This window comes from Dromaius novaehollandiae, chromosome 6 (genome assembly GCF_036370855.1).
Source record: "Dromaius novaehollandiae isolate bDroNov1 chromosome 6, bDroNov1.hap1, whole genome shotgun sequence".
In the NCBI taxonomy this organism is placed as follows: Eukaryota; Metazoa; Chordata; class Aves; order Casuariiformes; family Dromaiidae; genus Dromaius; species Dromaius novaehollandiae.
In genome coordinates, this window is record NC_088103.1 from 32,340,827 (window position 1) to 32,356,611 (window position 15,785).

Here is a 15,785-nt window from a genome sequence, read left to right on the forward strand (position 1 = left end):
GTCTAACGGGTGAGAGACAGGGAGTGAAGGGGGTCCAGACTGCTGCTTCTCATCCCACATCCAGGAGGATGCTAGAGCCCAGGGGGACAGAGACCCCAAATGGCCAGATCCATGTGGCTTTGCTGGGTGGAGAGGCAGTGCCATACACGCACTTCTTTGGGGGGGCTGCCCGTGCCCCAGCGCCTTCTGCCCCACGTGGTCTCCCATCCAGGCCGTAACCAGCCACGACCCTGCTTAGCTTCCCAGGTGCCGCTCCCCCACCCACCCCTAAGGAGCCGCCATTGCCCCATGAGCAGCCCTGCCCTCACTCAAAATGGCGCCGGGCGCCGGAAGCGGGCGCGGGCCGGGCGGAAGCGGGCCTGGGAGGTGGACACGTGGAGCCCGGCGAGCATGGCGCGGTGCGGGCGGCTCCGCTCGGGCGCCGCCGCCAAGCTGAAGCGGTGGCGGAAAGGCCATAGCAGCGACTGCAACCCCGAGACCCGCCGGCACCGCCTGGCCGCGCGCAGCCGCTTCTGCAGCCGGCCCGCGGGTGAGGGGCCGGCACCGGGGCCCGGCCGGGCCTAGGGGTCGGGGGCGGCGGGTGTTAGAATGAGGCGCTGGGGCAGCGCCGCTGGGTCGGGCCGGGCCGGGCCTGTTTGCAGGCTGGGGATGGGGAGGCCGAGCGTGAGTCCCCCTGCCTGGAGCCCGGTGCAAGGCGCTGGCTGGAGCCACCAGGACCTGCTGCCCGGCAGGAGACCCAACTTCCTGGCAAAGTAACTTAATAACATCCCAACAATGTGACCTCCCAGCAGCTTTGGGGCAGAAATGTTTTGGGCTTGCAAAGGCGTAAGACTGTGGCTGTAAATGCTGCTGTGGCACCTGGTGCAGAGAGTGAGTGTCAGGAATGTGATACTGGCTCCTGTTCAGCAAATCACATCGTGGAGAAGATAAACCTCACAGCTTCGTGGTCCACAAGGGATTTTTACCACCCTAGCTGCTGTTGGCAAGGCTGCTCAAGGAGCTATTTCTCCTGCAGAGAAAGCGCTGCCTGACCTAAAGGAAGAACTGCCAGTCTTGCAGCATGCAGATATCCTCTTGCAGCTGGTTGCACAGTGGTTGGGTGTCCATGACTCAGGGATGCAAAGCACATGTGCTGGCTCACTGGTCGCCAGGGCTCCAGGCTGAAGATAGGTGGAACAGGGAAGAAGGAGCGTCTTGCCATTAAAACCTTGGCACACTGAGGTGTGTTTGTGAGGGTCTTAGAGGAGATGGCTGGACTGTGCTCTGATTTGTTGTTGCAGGGATAGGAGCTCTTTTGAGTTATTGCTCTGTCCCCTCTTTTCGGGGGAAGCAGCAGTCGCGTCTCACGTGCTGGAGATCAGCTCCAGCGAGGTTTATCTGGCTGGAAAGGTGGAAGAGATGGAGCATATAGGGATTTCCAGGCTGAGTGGCAGAGCAAGACTGGCGCAACATGGCTTGCTGAGCCCTGGAGGTGACCTAGCATGCGTCTCCATGGTGCTCAGTATGTCTGTTCTTCTCTGGCAGAGAAAAGCAACTTGACAGTGGATGCGGTAAAGCTGCACAATGAGCTGCAGTCAGGGTCCCTGCGCGTGGAGCGGACGAGTGACAGCACTCAGCTTCGCATGGAGGAGGAGGATGACGGAGAGGCCGCCACGGAGAAGTCCTCTGGCACCTTCCTGAGTGGGCTGAGTGACTGCACCAATGTCACCTTCAGCAAAGTGCAGCGCTTCTGGGAGTCCAACTCTGCCGCTCACAAAGAGGTACCAGAAGGAGCAGGGCTGGGTGTAGGGCTGCCCCCCCCCCCGGACAGTCAGGATCTGCTGCAGCAAGAGGACTGACCTGCTCCTCTTGCTGCTCACTTAGATCTGTGCTGTGCTGGCAGCTGTGACGGAGGTGATCCGCTCGCAGGGGGGCAAGGAAAGCGAGACTGAGTACTTTGCTGTGCTGGTGAGTGACTGTCACGGTGAGGAGGCATGGAGGGAGTCGCTGTCAGCAGCCCGGATGTGCCCTTGGTGACCTGTGCACTTGGGAGGGTTGGTGGTGGAAGGTGCTGTGCTCACATTTGAAAGGCCCTGGGCATCCCTCACCAGCAGAGATGCTACTGGGCTGCTCCTGGTGCTCTGCTGGCTGCTGCGGTGGGGCTGGGGGGAGCTGGCCTGGATGCTCTTTCTCACCCCTCCTCTGTTCCCAGATGACCACGCTGGAGGCAGTGGAGTCCCCCGAGTCGCTGGCTGCTGTCGCCTACCTGCTTAACCTGGTCCTAAAGCGGTGAGTCCCCAGTTGAGGGGCAGGGAGAGCTGCCCAGGCCACCCGGCCCCATTTTGGGAAAGGGGCTGGCACTGTCTCCCCCCATGCTGTTTTGGGGAAGGACTGGACCCTGACAGGCTGTCTTGTGGTTCCCTGTGTAACTGCTGCCAGCTGCCCAGTCTATGCCCCACTGATGTTGCCCCTCCTCCCCACAGTGTCCCAAGCCCTGTGCTCATGAAAAAGTTCTCGGACACCTCCAAAGCCTTTATGGGTATCCTGTCCTCGCAGGCCTGCAGCGACTCCACCTCTGCCCTCCGATGGGTGAGTAGATGCAGGGGCAGCCAGCAGTGCCAGCTCTGCAGTGTCCTGGTGCCTGTGAGGTCAGGGACAAGTCACTGTCTGGGGTCAGGCGGCTGCCTGAGAGCTGGAGTTCAGCCAGCTGCTGCGGGGTGGTGCTGGGTGCTCATCTTGGGGCTGGTGCAGTGCTGGGGGCCGGGGTCCTATGGGGTGATGCTAACATCCCCGCTGCTCTCCCCATGCAGGTCCTTTCCTGCCTGGCCACGCTGCTGCGGAAGCAGGACTTGGCAGCGTGGAGCTACCCCGTCACCCTCCAGGTCTATCACGGCTTGCTCAGCTTCTGCGTCCACGCCAGGCCCAAGGTGAGTCCCCAGCGCCCCCCTCTGTGTGGGTGAGGGATGACGTTGCCTCTGGGCTCGGTTCTGGGGCTGGCTGTGCTCCCGGGGTCTGTGATTCCCACATGTCTGCGTGTTCCCCCCGACAGGTTCGGAAGGCAGCTCAGCACGGGGTGTGCTGCGTCCTGAAGGGCAGTGAGTTCATGTTTGGCGATGCGGCCCCTGCGCATCACCCTGCGGCTCCATCCACCGCCAAGTTCTGCGTGCGGGAGATTGAGAAAGCTGGAGGTAGGGGGCACTGGAGCAAGAGGTCTTGCACCTGCAGAGAGGCGTGGAGGACCCTGTAGCCATGCAGGAAGGGGGCCATGAGGGCTTCTGGGGACAGGGCAGCATGCAGGGCCCCGGATTGCTGTGTGAGGGGCTCCCGGTCCTGGGGAGGGTGTAAAATTATGCTGAGGCACCAGAGGTGTTTTGCAGGGCTCTCAGCCATCTGTCCATTGCTTGCTCTGCTCTTCGAAAAAGCATAGTGGGAAAGTTCAGTGCACCCCAGGTCTGTCGCAGGGGCTTTGCCTTGGGCAGGGCTGTTGCTGCAGGGTGCTGTGAGCTCAGGCCCTGCTCTGCTTCCGCAGGTACCAAAGAGGCCACAACCACCCTGCACGTCCTAACCCTGCTGCGGGACCTGCTGCCCTGCTTCCCTGCAGCCACGGTGAAGACCTGCTGCGAGACCTTGCTCAGAGTCATGACCCTCAGCCATGTGGTGAGTGTCCCTGTGCCCAGCGCAAAGCCGTGCGGGGAAGGCAGAAGGCAGGCCCTGTGCCAGCGCTGTCGACTGTGCCCTGTGAGGGCTCAGACTACCTTGGCTGCTGGCTGGGAAGTCGTGCAGCCTGTAAATACAGGAACCAAATGCAGAGGAGCCCCTGGGGCAGCTGATGTCTGCTGGTCTGTCTGGCATCAAAGAGGGAGGCTGTGGCTAGATGGGGCACGCTTGCAACAGGTCCAGGGTTTCCCATGGGGCTAGCTCAGGCAAGGCTTTTTCTGAGGGTAGGGATGCAGAGTGGGCAAAGGAGCCATCATCTGCCCCAGAGCCTCCCGTCCTGACACCGTGTCCTTTGCAGCTGGTGACGGCGTGCGCCATGCAGGCCTTCTACAGCCTCTTTGGTGCCCAGGCCAGCCCGGCCTGCCTGCCGGCCGAGCTCAATGCCCAGATCATCACAGTGAGTACAGGGTGCTGGAGCGGGGAGGGATGGGGCTGGCGCAGCCGCTGCGCACACCCACCCTCTGCTTCCCCAGGCCCTGTACGACTACGTGCCCAGCGTGAATGACCTGGAGCCGCTGGTGACCTGGCTGTCCACCATGGAGAGGGCACACATCAACCTGGACAGGTATGGCATGGGCTGCTGCTGGGCAGGGAGCAGAGGCTGGGCAGAGCTGGCTCTGTGTCTCACTGGCCTGGCCTCTCTCCTCCAGACTGCAGAAGGACCTGTGCTGGGCTCATCTTCCCCGTCTCTTCTCTACCACCATGAACTGCTTCCTGTCCCCACACTCCCAGGTGGTGTCGACTGCAGCACAAACCCTTGAGGTACTACTATGCATGGGCACCTCTCCCAGCTCTGCTGCTCTGGGGGGGACAGTTGCCTTGGCCCTTGCTGGAGGCCAGGCTGGGGTCTCCATCTAGGGTTTTGAGGCTTGCCTGGGGGCAGTGGGCTGCTTTGTGCTTGGACTTATCCCTCTGTGCCTGCTAGGCGCTGTCCTGGGGGATCCACAGTCCACTGCTAACCCCCATTTCCTTGGTTGCCATTGCAGAACCTCCTGAGTGAGTGTGTTGCTCCCCACATGGGTGACCTGGGCACCATCTCTGCATCTGCCCCAGCCCCTGCCTCTTACCTTTGCAAGATGTTCAGGTGAGGAGCAGTGGGATGTGGGAAAGGCTGTCTCCATGTGTGCAGCTGACCTCTGACTGGTCTCTGATCACTGCTGGCAGGCTCTGGTTGGCACAGGCAGTGCCAGCGCTGGGTTGCGCCATGCCAGTGTCACCTTCTCCCTTTCTTTTCTCACCAGGGCAGTGGAGGATGGCCTGACTTACCGTTTTCATGCAGCGTGGGCCGATGTGCTGCTGGTGCTGGAGATTTTCTTTGAGTCCTGTGGGAAGCAGTGCCATCCCATCATGAAGAAGGTGAGTGAGGCTGGGAAGGGTGTGGAGGTAGCGGTCATCTATGGGGCTGAGCTCAAGGTGTCTTGCAGCATGGAGCAGGGTTGGATGAGGTGGCTGCTCTGCTGTCCGGGCTGTTATCCGCTCTGGCTGCAGAGTGGGGCCGTCGCAGCACCTACCATCCCGCCCGGGCATGGGGAGGGTGTGCACAGCCCTGGGACTTGGTGTGCAGTCGGCACAGAGATGTGCAGTGCGGCTAGCGTCCCTGTGCCGCCACTGTGACTGTCCTGCCCTGTCCCCGCAGTGTCTCCAGTCCCTGTGTGACCTACGTCTCTCCCCGCACTTCCCTTACACCGCTGAACTGGACCAGGCGGTGGGGGCCGCTGTGAGCGCCATGGGTCCTGAGGTGCTGCTGCAAGCCGTGCCCCTGGAGATAGACGGCAAGGAGTGAGTACAGCCATGCAGTGCCCTCGCCACAGGGGAGTAGGTCCTGCCGCCAGCTCCTGGTAGTGGGGGACACTTGTCTTCAGCTGGGAAACCATTTTCTCTTTAGCTGCCAGGGTTTGGCGGTACCCTTTGCACCTGCCCGGAGTGGGCACCTTTTGCAGAACAGGGAGCTCAGGAGTCCTGGCTGCCTGCTCTCCTCCAGCCTCAACTGCTGTCGAAGGCCCTGAGCAGACCTTTGCCTCCTCATCCCAGAGGCTAGGATCCCTTCTAGCTTCCTTGCTTGGCCCTGGCCTGCGGCTGCGCTATGTCAGCAATGGATGGCCCTAGCTGCAGGTCCAGTCTCCTGCCCTCAGGGAGGGCTGAGAGCAGGGCGAGGGCGTGCGACGCCTCCCCAGCCCTCTCCCAGCACCAGGCTGCTTTCAGCCCAGGGCTCCCTGAGCAGAAGGAGCATCTGCACTTTCTCTGCCCTCTCCATGAGCCACTGCAAATGTCTGGTGTGTGCAGCATCCTTGGCAGGGTGCCATCCTCTCACTTCCTTTCCTTCTTTCTTGTTCCATTTCCTCCCAGTTCTTGTACTGGGAGATGACCAACTGTCAGTCCCTGTCTGTCATGCTGGCAATTTTGCAGCCACTGTCATGTTTCTGTTTGGTCCCAATGCTGTGCTGGAAGTGTTTGACTCTGCTGAGCCTCCCTGTCCCCCGCTTTGGTGCTGGGTGAAGGTGTCCCGTGCCCTGGGGCTGGTGCTGGTGGCGCCCCGTGCTCCTCTCACCAGCGTGTTCCCTCCCCAGGGAGACGCTGGATTTCCCCCGCAGCTGGCTCCTGCCTGTGCTGCGGGACTACGTGCAGGACGCGCGGCTTGGCTTCTTCACCAGCTACTTTCTGCCCTTGGCAGCCACCCTGAGAAGCAGAGGTGAGGAGGGGTGGTGTGGCAGGGGCCCCGAAGGCTGCAGCCCTGGGCTCCTGGGAGCCCTGGTGTGCTCTCTGGGACCTCCCTTTCTTGGGGCAGAGCAGGACTTAGCTGCCTTTGCTCTGCTCATCTCCCCCCTCTCTTCTGCAGCCCTGGAGCTTGCCCAGGCTGGGAAGAGCCTGGAGTCCAAGATCTATGACACACTGCAGTGGCAGGTAACAAGGGGTGCCAGGACCATTGCCGTGGGGTGTTAGTGGTGCCCTGAGAGGGGATGGTGCTGGTGTCCAACTTCCTCCTTTGACTTTCAGGTCTGGACCCTGCTGCCTGGCTTCTGCATCCGCCCCATGGACGTGGTGGTGGCCTTCAAGGGGCTGGCTCGCACGCTGGGCATGGCCATCAGCGAGCGCCCTGACCTCCGCCTCACCGTGTGCCAGGCCTTGCGCACCCTCATCAGCAAGGGCTGCGAGACAGGTTGGGGGGAGATGCTGGCAGTGTGGTGGTGGGGCTCCTGGCAGAGTGGGGTCCTGCATGGGGCACAGCGGGGGCTCCCTTTGCAGGTGGTCCCTGTCCTCTGCAGTGACCTGCTGTGGGGGGTGTCAGGTCTGACAGCCCCACTGATCCACACAGCTCGTTGTCCTCTCCCTAGATGCAGAGCGGGCAGAAGTGGGTCGTTTTGCCAAGAATTTTCTGCCCATCCTCTTCAACGTGTACAGCCAGCCTGAGGAGGACGGGGACAGCAGTGCACAGCGCCGTTCCGTGCTGGACACTGTCCGGGCTTACCTGACCATCACAGAGCCGCAGGTGAGGGGCGCCGGGGGAAAGGAGGGTGGCTGTGCTGGTTGGGCCAAAACGTCCTGGCCAGACCCAGCCTGATGGGGCTGGTGAGTTCATGATTGGGAAGACAGTGAGAAACAAGCTGGGCAGAGAGCAGTCCCTTCCCTGTCCAAATCCTTTCCCAGGCTTGCAGCTGCAACCGGGAGCATCATATGTGAGCCCCTATTGAATTTGTCCAGTCCTTTTGGACCCACTGATGCATTGGGTCTCCACAACGTCCTGTTGCAAGGCTTCCTCTGGGTGGATTGCATGTTCTTGAAAAAGCACTTCCTCCAGTCCATTCTGGGCCTGTTCCTGGGCTGCAGCAAGGATTGCCTGAGTTGTTGTTTTGCCAGTTTGCTCGTGGGGTTGTAGCATGGCAGTCGCATTACCACAGGGAGTTCTGCAGGGCCCCTCAGGCTCAGGGCAGAGGAGTAGGGTGGTGGGCACCAGGGAAGTGAGACCAAAGTTGGGGCACCCATCACGGTGCAGATCGCAGCTGTGCTGCAGAGCTCCCAGCCTTGAGCCTAAATGCATGTGGGGGCAGGAGGGGGAGCACCGCTGACTATGTGCCTGTCCCGCAGATGGTGTGCGGGTTCCTGCAGAAAGCCAGTGAGAAGCTGACCAGTGCCGAAAGCTCAGAGTTTGCCAGGTAACACCCAGGGGCTGGGGCTAATGGGTAAAGCTGATGGCTTCCTCCAGCCAGGCAGCATTAGAGCATTTGTACTGTCCCATGGGGAAGTGCTGCTGTCCTGCACCAAACCAGGCTCGCAGGTGGAGTCCCAGCATTGTGGGAGAGCATTAGTGACCTGCTAATCATCTCTCTGCTTCAGACTCTCCATCCTGGATCTGATCGTGGCGATGGCACCCTACGCTGATGAGCAGTCCCTGGGCTCCCTGTATCGCACTATCCAGCCTTCCCTCCAGGTGAGTTGGCTCCCGGCCCTCACAGGTACAAGGGGAGAATCAGGACACCTTCCCCACAAAGGAGGGAGGTGGTGGGTGATGCTCCTCCAGCCCACATGCAAACCAGGTGGCAGGTTAGGATGAGGCCGGGGGCACACACGGCTGGTCCAGACCACTCTGTCCTCCTGGTCTGCTGGAGAAGCAGGATGGGGCTGCGGCTGTGCCCACTGGGGCCTGCTTGCCGCCAGCTTGGAGCTGTGCTGCTGTCAGGCTGAGCAGGGGCTGCAGGATAGGTCTCTGCTGAGTGGGGTAGGGTGTTGCAGTGGTCCCTAAAGACGCTGTGCTCAGGGGCTGCCCTGATGGACACGGCACGGTGGTTGTCCCTGCAGAGCAAGGAGCACAGCGTGCAGAAGAAGGCATACCGTGTGCTGGAGGAGGTGTGTGCTGCCCCCCATGCTCCCTGCCAGGCCTTCGTCCACTCACACCTGGAGGATCTGCAGGCAACGCTGCTGGACTCGCTCAAGAGCGCAGCGTCTCCGGCCAAGAGGGTGAGAACAAGGGCTGCTGGGACAGAGCTCAGCTACCGTGAGGAGGGGACAGGGAGGGCTGCGAGGGCAGCCGGGTGTGTGCCCCTGGTCTAAGCGCTGGGCGGTTTCTCTCCCCAGCCCCGGCTGAAGTGCCTGTTCCACATCGTGAAGCAGCTTTCAGCAGAGCACGAGCCCTTTGTCACCGCCCTGGTCCCAGAGGTGAGCATGCACCAGGGGGGCCTGGCCAGTTCTGCCGCAGGGGCAGCAGCAGGGTTTTGACGTGCATCTGTGCCTGCAGGTGATCCTGTGCACCAAGGAGGTGTCAGTGGGGGCCCGCAAGAATGCCTACCTGCTGCTGGTGGAGATGGGGCATGCCTTCATCCGCTTCGGGCCCACCCCCCCTGGTGAGCTGCTGCCACAGCTCCTGGCAGCTCTGCAACCCCCACTCTGCTCGCTCGGCCCCGAGGGAAGTCGGACCCATGCCCAGCACCCCGCTCGCATGCAGAGAGCGGAGCCCTGATGCTGGGGGCTGGTGCTGAGGTTGCTGGGCGTGGAGAGAAGCACCTGCCTGCTGAGATGGGCCAGAAAGGCCACTGGGCACGGGAAGAGCAGGGCCCTGAGTTGCGTCCCTCTTGCAGAGGCCATGCAGCGGTTTCTGCTCCTGGTTTACGCGGGGCTCACGGGCTCGGTCACCATGATCAGCTGCACAGTCCTGGCACTCACCCGCCTCTTCTTCGAGTTCAAAGGTGAGCGTGGGCAGGAGGACTGGGGTGCTGGGGCAGCACTGCCCCACAGAGCGGGGTTTGCTGTCTGAGAGCCCCCCAGGCTCTTGGGGCTAGCCCCCCTCCTGTGCCGGGCACCAGGGCTCTGGCCTGTGCCCAGCGCTGCTGGCGGGGCTGGTGCAGGCACTTTTAGGTCTGCTGGCGAGGGCACTGTCCCAGGCAGTGGGACAAGGTGGATGCTGGGAAGAGGCCGGCCCTGGCTGAGCTCTGCTGCGGTTGCAGATCACATGGGGCTGAGTGTGGTGGAGCAGCTCCTGCAGAACGTGTGCCTGCTGCTGGGCTCTCGCACGCGGGACGTGGTGAAGGCAGCCCTGGGCTTCCTCAAGGTCGTGCTGCTGCTCGTCGATGCCAAACTGCTCGCCAAGCACGTCCAGACGATGGTGAGACCCCAGTGTGGGCACCTGGGGCGATAGCAGAGCAGAGCCTTGGGCTGCCTTGGGACTGGTATCCCCAGGGACATCCCCAGCTGTATCCTGCTTCTGCCTGGGAGCTGAGGGCCCAACCCTGATACCAGTGGCTGAGAAGGCCGTGAGGAAGCCCTTCTCCTGCATGCTGGCATGGATCTGCCGGAGCCTCCCCATGACCCAGCTCTGCCATCAGGGAGTCTTCCCTGTGCCTGTGCCTGGGGCAGCAATGGGTACTAGCAGATGGCAGCAGGGTGCTGAGCTGGTGGGGTGAGCAAGGCCAAGAAGGCTGTGCAGTGGCAGGGTGGGAGATTGAGTGCCTTGGGCAGGGGTGCTCTGAGCTTGAGGATTTCTCTGTCCTGGCAGCTGGAGGCCGTGGGGAACCTTTCGGATGACATGAGACGTCACTTCCGCATGAAGCTGCGCAACCTCTTCACCAAGTTCATCCGCAAGTTTGGGTGAGCTGAGGATGCTGGAGGGGCCCTGGGCCACCCCACAACTCTTTGGAGCAGCGCTGGGAGGCAGTGAGGGAGTTCCCTGGGAAGTGGTATGGGAGGAGGTGGTGCTGTCCTGCGCGTTGTGGGGAGCTTGGGCAGTGATTGCTCTCTGTGCCCTGCTCAGCTTCGAGCTGGTGCAGGGGCTGCTGCCGGCCGAGTACCACAAGGTGCTGGTGAACATCCGCAAGGCCGAAGCCCGGAGCCGCAAGCAGCGTGCCCTGAGGCAGGCAGCAGCAGACGCGGATGAAGAGGAGGCACCACCACAGCCCAGAGGAGACAGGTAAAGGTGGACCCAGAGCAGCCCTGCCAGAGGGTCTGGTGCTGGATCCTCTCAGCTGATGCCTTTAGAGATACTGGTGGCATCTCTGGAGCAAGACTTCCCGTGTGCCAGGGAGCAGGCAGGGCACCAGGGCTTGGGTTGTTCTTTTTGTCATCCTCTCTGCCTCTTGCCTAGCATTGAGGAGATCCTAGCTGACTCGGAGGACGAGGAGGAAGAGGAGGAGCACCGGGGCAAGGAGTGGAAGAAGCAGTCATGGCAGAGGGGCCAGGCCTGGCTGAAAGAAGGGGAAGAGGATGAGCCCCTCAACTTCCTGGACCCCAACGTGTCCCAGCGGGTACTGGGTGAGGAGCACGGCCCTGCATGCGGCTGCGGTGGGAGCTGGCACGATGCACTGGGGCCTTGCCGTACAACCCCCCAGTGGGTGGGCTCTGCCCCAGCCCCTGACCTGTCTCTGTGTGCAGCCACCAAGCCAGGCACCAAGCGGTCCAGAGGAGTGAACCACGACTTCCAGGTGTCTGAGGATGGGCGCCTGATCATCCAAGAGGAGAAAGAGGAGGTGTACGATACTGAAGCCAAAGGTACTGCCTGGGCTAGCAGGTGACCAAACTACTCTTGTTCTGGTTCTCTCTGTTTTTTTTTTTCCTGCCCACCCACACGTGGGAGCTTGGGGGAAGGTGGTGGAGGTGGCAGGGCTTGGCGTGGCCTTGTGCTACAAGGTGCAAGGCCGTGCCAGGGCTGCTGGCACCTAGGGGAGACAGTCTCCGCCACCATGGGGAGGGTGTTGGAGGGGACACAACCATCTGTGCTGTGGGATATCCACTTGGTGGAGGCACTCTGCTCCTGGCAGCCTGCTACAGAGGCTGGCACAGTATGGGAGCACACCTGTACCTGCATCCTGTGCTGACCCTGCTGTCCTGTGCTGTAGGAGCAGATGAGGAGATGGCAGATGTGCTGCAAGAAGTGGGCCTTCGCAGTGTGAGTATGGGGCTTGTGGTCTGGGGGGTGGTGGGGTGGGCTCGGCTGGACTGAGCCCCTGTCTGTGCTGCAGCAAATGCAGTTCTGGCTGAGAGGACGGTGGGGACACTGGGCAAGCAGCAGCTTCTTGGAGAAGGTGCGGGAGGATGGCCTGAGTCGGGGGATGTGCGCAGAGTGTGTGGAAGGCTTCTGGGTCCCAATGGGAGGAGGCAGGAGGCTCTTTGTGCCTGATGGAGGTCACAGGTCTGTGGGAGGGCAGGACAGTAAGGACAAGCCAGTTGCAGGGTCCCCTCTTCCTCTTTCTGCAGAAGAAAAGCCAGAAGCGTCGGTTTAGAGAGGAGCCAGACGATGAGGAGACGGAGTCTGGGGCCTACCCTCCATACAGAGGTAAGCCGCCTGGTCTGCAGCTCTCCAGGGAGCCAGAACTGTGTACCGTTACCGCTGGGCTACTGCAAAGCGGCTGGAGCTGAGTTTTTTGCCCATGTGAAATTTTCCCACTTTTCTGCTTCTCTTCTCTCTTCGCACCTAAGAGCTGGGGGCAAAAAAGGGAGCAGCTCCCTCAGTCCCAGGTCCTTCTTGTGTAGGAGCTGGGAAGGGGGACCCTGGGCCTGGCCCTGGGACCCCCTTCTGATGCACATTCCTTGTTTTCTAGCTGGAGGCTCTGGGATCCACCGGCAGCTGGGCAAGGAGCCAGCCTTCGGTGCAGAGTACAGATCCAAGGTGAGGGCCCTAGGGGGTCACAGGGCTGTGGCAAGGGATGCCTTGGCCTCTGGTGGGGCAAGCGCTCCATCAGGGTTGCTGAAGCTGGGGGATCTCAGCTCCAAGGGGAGTCGCCAAACACTCGGTTCCTGTGAATGTTTCCAGCCCATCTTGTCCTTGCCACTGTCCTGCCCTCACTGTGCCCAGGGCCTGCTCGCAGCAGGGGTCTGGTGCTGCATCACAGGGTGGGAAATCTGGCTCTAAGGGCCTTGTGCTCGGCTGGCGTCCCCGCTGCACCACAGCCTGTGTGCCAGGGTTGCCCCAGAACGGGTGCAGGTGTCTCCCCTTGTGCTGCGTCTTCTCCCATGCTGCTGTCTCCCACAGAAAGGCAAAGGCGACGTGAAGAAGAAGGGCCAGCTGGACCCATATGCCTACATCCCTCTGAACAGGGCCAAACTCAACAGAAGGTGAGTCTAGCTGGGAAGGGCACAGGGTGGGCAACAGGGCCAAAGCCAGGCTTCAATCCTGCTCTGCTTTGTTACAATTGCCTGGGGGTCTGAGAACTCTCCACTGGCCTCTGTGCTGCTCCTTGCAGAGCTTGGAGCAAACCTGTGCATTAGCCTGCAGAGGAGCCAGCAGTGCCCGGTGCCTGGGCTAACCTAACCTTTGTGTTCCTTCCTCCCCCTAGGAAACAGGCAAAAATGCAGGGACAGTTCAAGGGCCTGATGAGGGGGGCCCAGCAAGGGGCGCAGGCTGGCCGCAGGAACCGTCCAAAGGACCGTCGCCCCTGAGGAGCCTCGGATGCTCTGTCTGCACCTGCCTGAGGAGTGACAACACCCTGTCGCATCTGGGCACCAGGAGACAGGGTCTCGCGTGGGGATAAGGGGGAGACTCCTCTGCAGGAGGTGGCCTGTGCCTGTTTGAGTCTCCCCGGGAAGCCACCCCATCGCATTACAGACTCACGGCCCAAACCCTGTCCTCCCATGCTGGGAGGAAGGTGCCAGGTTGCCTGACACTGTGCCCAGTGGCCCTGTTTGGTGTGTGCGTGTGTGAGAGCAAGCAAGTGATGTGTAATGAATTCTCTGTAGTGATAAATACCTACTGTTCCTATCCAGCCTTGATTCCTCCCGTCCTTCCCGTAGGAGCTGTGTGCCCTGCAAACTCTTTCTGGTTGGCTGAAACTACTGCAGCTGGTCTGTGCTGCCCTTTTCTTATCGCAGAGAGCTGAGACAGAACCTTTCCTCTGCTCTGACCACTTCTCACCAACTGGACCTGAACAGCACAAGCAGTCCTGGACTTTTAGCTGCTCAGATACTTCAGGTTGACCTGAGCATCCATATTTACCCAGTTACTTCTGCTAGTGTTGGCCAAAAGTGCCCTGGAGAAAACAAGGATGGAGTTGAGGGCAGTGGATACACAACAGCTCTGGGCTGCAGGTCCTGTGGCAAATGGTTCACGCTGTAAAGAACATGTATTTATGAAGATACCTGGTTTTCCTTTCTTTTTCTGTATTAAAAAGCTTTTAGTCCTTTGTCATTTGTTATCATGGTAGCTTACATGCCAGAATTACAATGCTTCTGAATCTTGTCATGAGCTAAACGGATTGTGCTTGTTCAGTCTCTTACTGCAGGCTTCTTTCTGCAGGCTGCAAATCCAGTTTTGTGGCTCTCTTTTGTGCTTTTTTTGTTTTTCAAGATCCTTTTAGAAGCCTGGATGTGGAGGGAGGAGCTCTTGTGCTAGTATTGCTTGTGGCTTGCCAAGAGCACTGTCTCCTTCCTGCTTCCCCACCCAGGGATCTCACTGGACCACTGTGCACAGGGTTGTGTAGAGGTGCTGCTGCTCTAATCCTGCCACCTAGTAACTGTTGCTGACCTGAAGGGTCCCATTCCCCCAGTTTTGGAACTTGCTTTATATTTCTTATTCCTACCTGGAAATAGTGTGTTCATATGGGTCCAGTCCTGGCTGTCCTGTGCGGCAGCCTGTGTTACTGCCCCCGATCGTCTTTAGTGTTGCACCAGTCTCTACAGTCTTGGCAGCAAAGATTTTTGTTATCTGAACCATGGTGTAAGTATTGAGTATTAGCAGGTCAAGAACATAGCCTTGGGGGTTCATCACTGAAATTGTCCTGTTATAGCCTAGACTTACTCAAATCCTCCTCCCACAAGGGAAGGAAGCCTTAAGCCAACAAAAACTACTCCAGGGCGGAGGAAACAAGAAAAAAGAAAACAGACATCCCTGAGATGGAAGGGTTCTTCCCTGTCTCCCCACGCACAGGTACACTCCCCTGCCATGTCCTCCCTGCCTGCAGAGCTCCGTATTACAGATAGAAACCAAGCCAGGGAAGCAAGGACCTGTCCTCACAGGAGCGGATGGGACTGCAGCCCTGGCAGCCTCCAGCAGAGCCTCATCCCCATGTTCAGGTCCGCACGCACTTTTGTGAGACCTCTGCTCTATCCCATGAGGGTCAGGATGGGGGGGGGGGGGGGGGGGGGACAGACACAAGACACAAGTCACCTTCCTGCAAGCCTGGAGGGAGCTCCCGCAAGGAGATACAGCCTGTGGCCAGGGAGAGGATGGGCAGCTGAATCTCCTGCACCAAAGCTGTGGTGTGTCACCTGTGAGGCCCAATTGCAGCTGCAGGGACAGTGGTGGCTCGTGTTTTTGGGTGCCCTGTGGTGCCATTGCAGGAAATTCAGATAAATGGCAGCCAGGAGTGACTGGACTGAGCCAGCCTTGTGGGGAAAGGCATCCTGCCCAGAAAATGCCAGTGCAGATCGTTACACCTGACTCCAAAACCAGGGTCCACCTTGGCCAACACCTGTAACACGTGGCTCCGGGTCCCTCAGAGCTGTCTGTCTTCCTGCTCTTTTCTCTCTCTCTTTCTTCCTTGGAGATGGGGATGGGAGATGGCTGTAGCTAATTCATTTAAAAGCTCCAGATTATTCACTGTATTGTTCTTCATTTGCATGTTGTTGCTTAAATTAGTGTGTGCCTGTGCAGAACAGAAGAGTTTCATTAGCACAGAGGATGGTGGTTGCCCGAGCTGGTGTCCAGAGAACAGATTCTTCTGCAACAACATCTTGTTAATCAGCTAATTAATCATGTAACACAGTAGCAACCCAGGAGAGGAGACATTGCCATGCCTGCGGAGGCTGGCTCCGAGTCAAGCCTGCTCTCCAGCACCAGCTGCCCCAGGCAGGGAGCAGAGCTGCATCCCCAGGTCCTGCTGGAGCCCAGAAGCAGCTCCCTGCTATGGGGCACGGTGAGGGGCAGGGTGGGGCCCAGCCTCCCTCAGGTGCCAGACACAGATACTTTGCAGATACCCCTGGAGGGGCCCAAAATGGGGCGCTGGAGAGGACTGTGTAGCTGCTGCAGGGGTCTGAGGGAGGTCCACACAACTGTGTGAGGGCGGTGGGGAAGGGGTGTTTGGGGCCTTTTATGGGGTAAGAACAAGGGGCATCCCACGGAAGGGGGAGGTGGCAGGGGCAGGTGAGCTGAGAGCTATTTTTTCATGCAGCGC

The 15,785-nt window shown here is 60.1% G+C and overlaps 1 protein-coding gene across 1 annotated transcript; it reads left to right on the top strand.

Annotated features, from left to right (window-relative positions):
• Positions 1-328: 328 nt before the first annotated feature.
• RRP12 (ribosomal RNA processing 12 homolog) lies at positions 329-13,801 on the top strand. Its single transcript, XM_026102914.2, has 34 exons — positions 329-529; positions 1,525-1,760; positions 1,864-1,947; positions 2,192-2,268; positions 2,463-2,568; positions 2,790-2,906; positions 3,029-3,167; positions 3,509-3,636; positions 3,995-4,093; positions 4,170-4,261; positions 4,347-4,458; positions 4,683-4,780; positions 4,938-5,052; positions 5,333-5,475; positions 6,264-6,385; positions 6,533-6,597; positions 6,691-6,853; positions 7,029-7,183; positions 7,780-7,847; positions 8,029-8,122; positions 8,491-8,649; positions 8,767-8,847; positions 8,927-9,032; positions 9,267-9,374; positions 9,633-9,790; positions 10,181-10,272; positions 10,436-10,591; positions 10,766-10,932; positions 11,053-11,169; positions 11,517-11,566; positions 11,875-11,953; positions 12,219-12,286; positions 12,650-12,732; positions 12,954-13,801. Exons 1-34 carry the CDS (start codon positions 391-393, stop codon positions 13,054-13,056), a joined length of 3,879 nt encoding a protein of 1,292 aa, XP_025958699.1. The 5' UTR covers positions 329-390; the 3' UTR covers positions 13,057-13,801.
• Positions 13,802-15,785: the final 1,984 nt, after the last annotated feature.

Coding starts and splice junctions, on each gene's coding strand:
- RRP12 (XM_026102914.2), top strand. CDS start 391: ATGGCGCGGTGCGGGCGGCTCCGCTCGGGCGCCGCCGCCAAGCTGAAG. Junction 7,184..7,779: donor TGACCATCACAGAGCCGCAG/GTGAGGGGCGCC, acceptor CCTGTCCCGCAG/ATGGTGTGCGGGTTCCTGCA. Junction 11,170..11,516: donor GTACGATACTGAAGCCAAAG/GTACTGCCTGGG, acceptor CCTGTGCTGTAG/GAGCAGATGAGGAGATGGCA.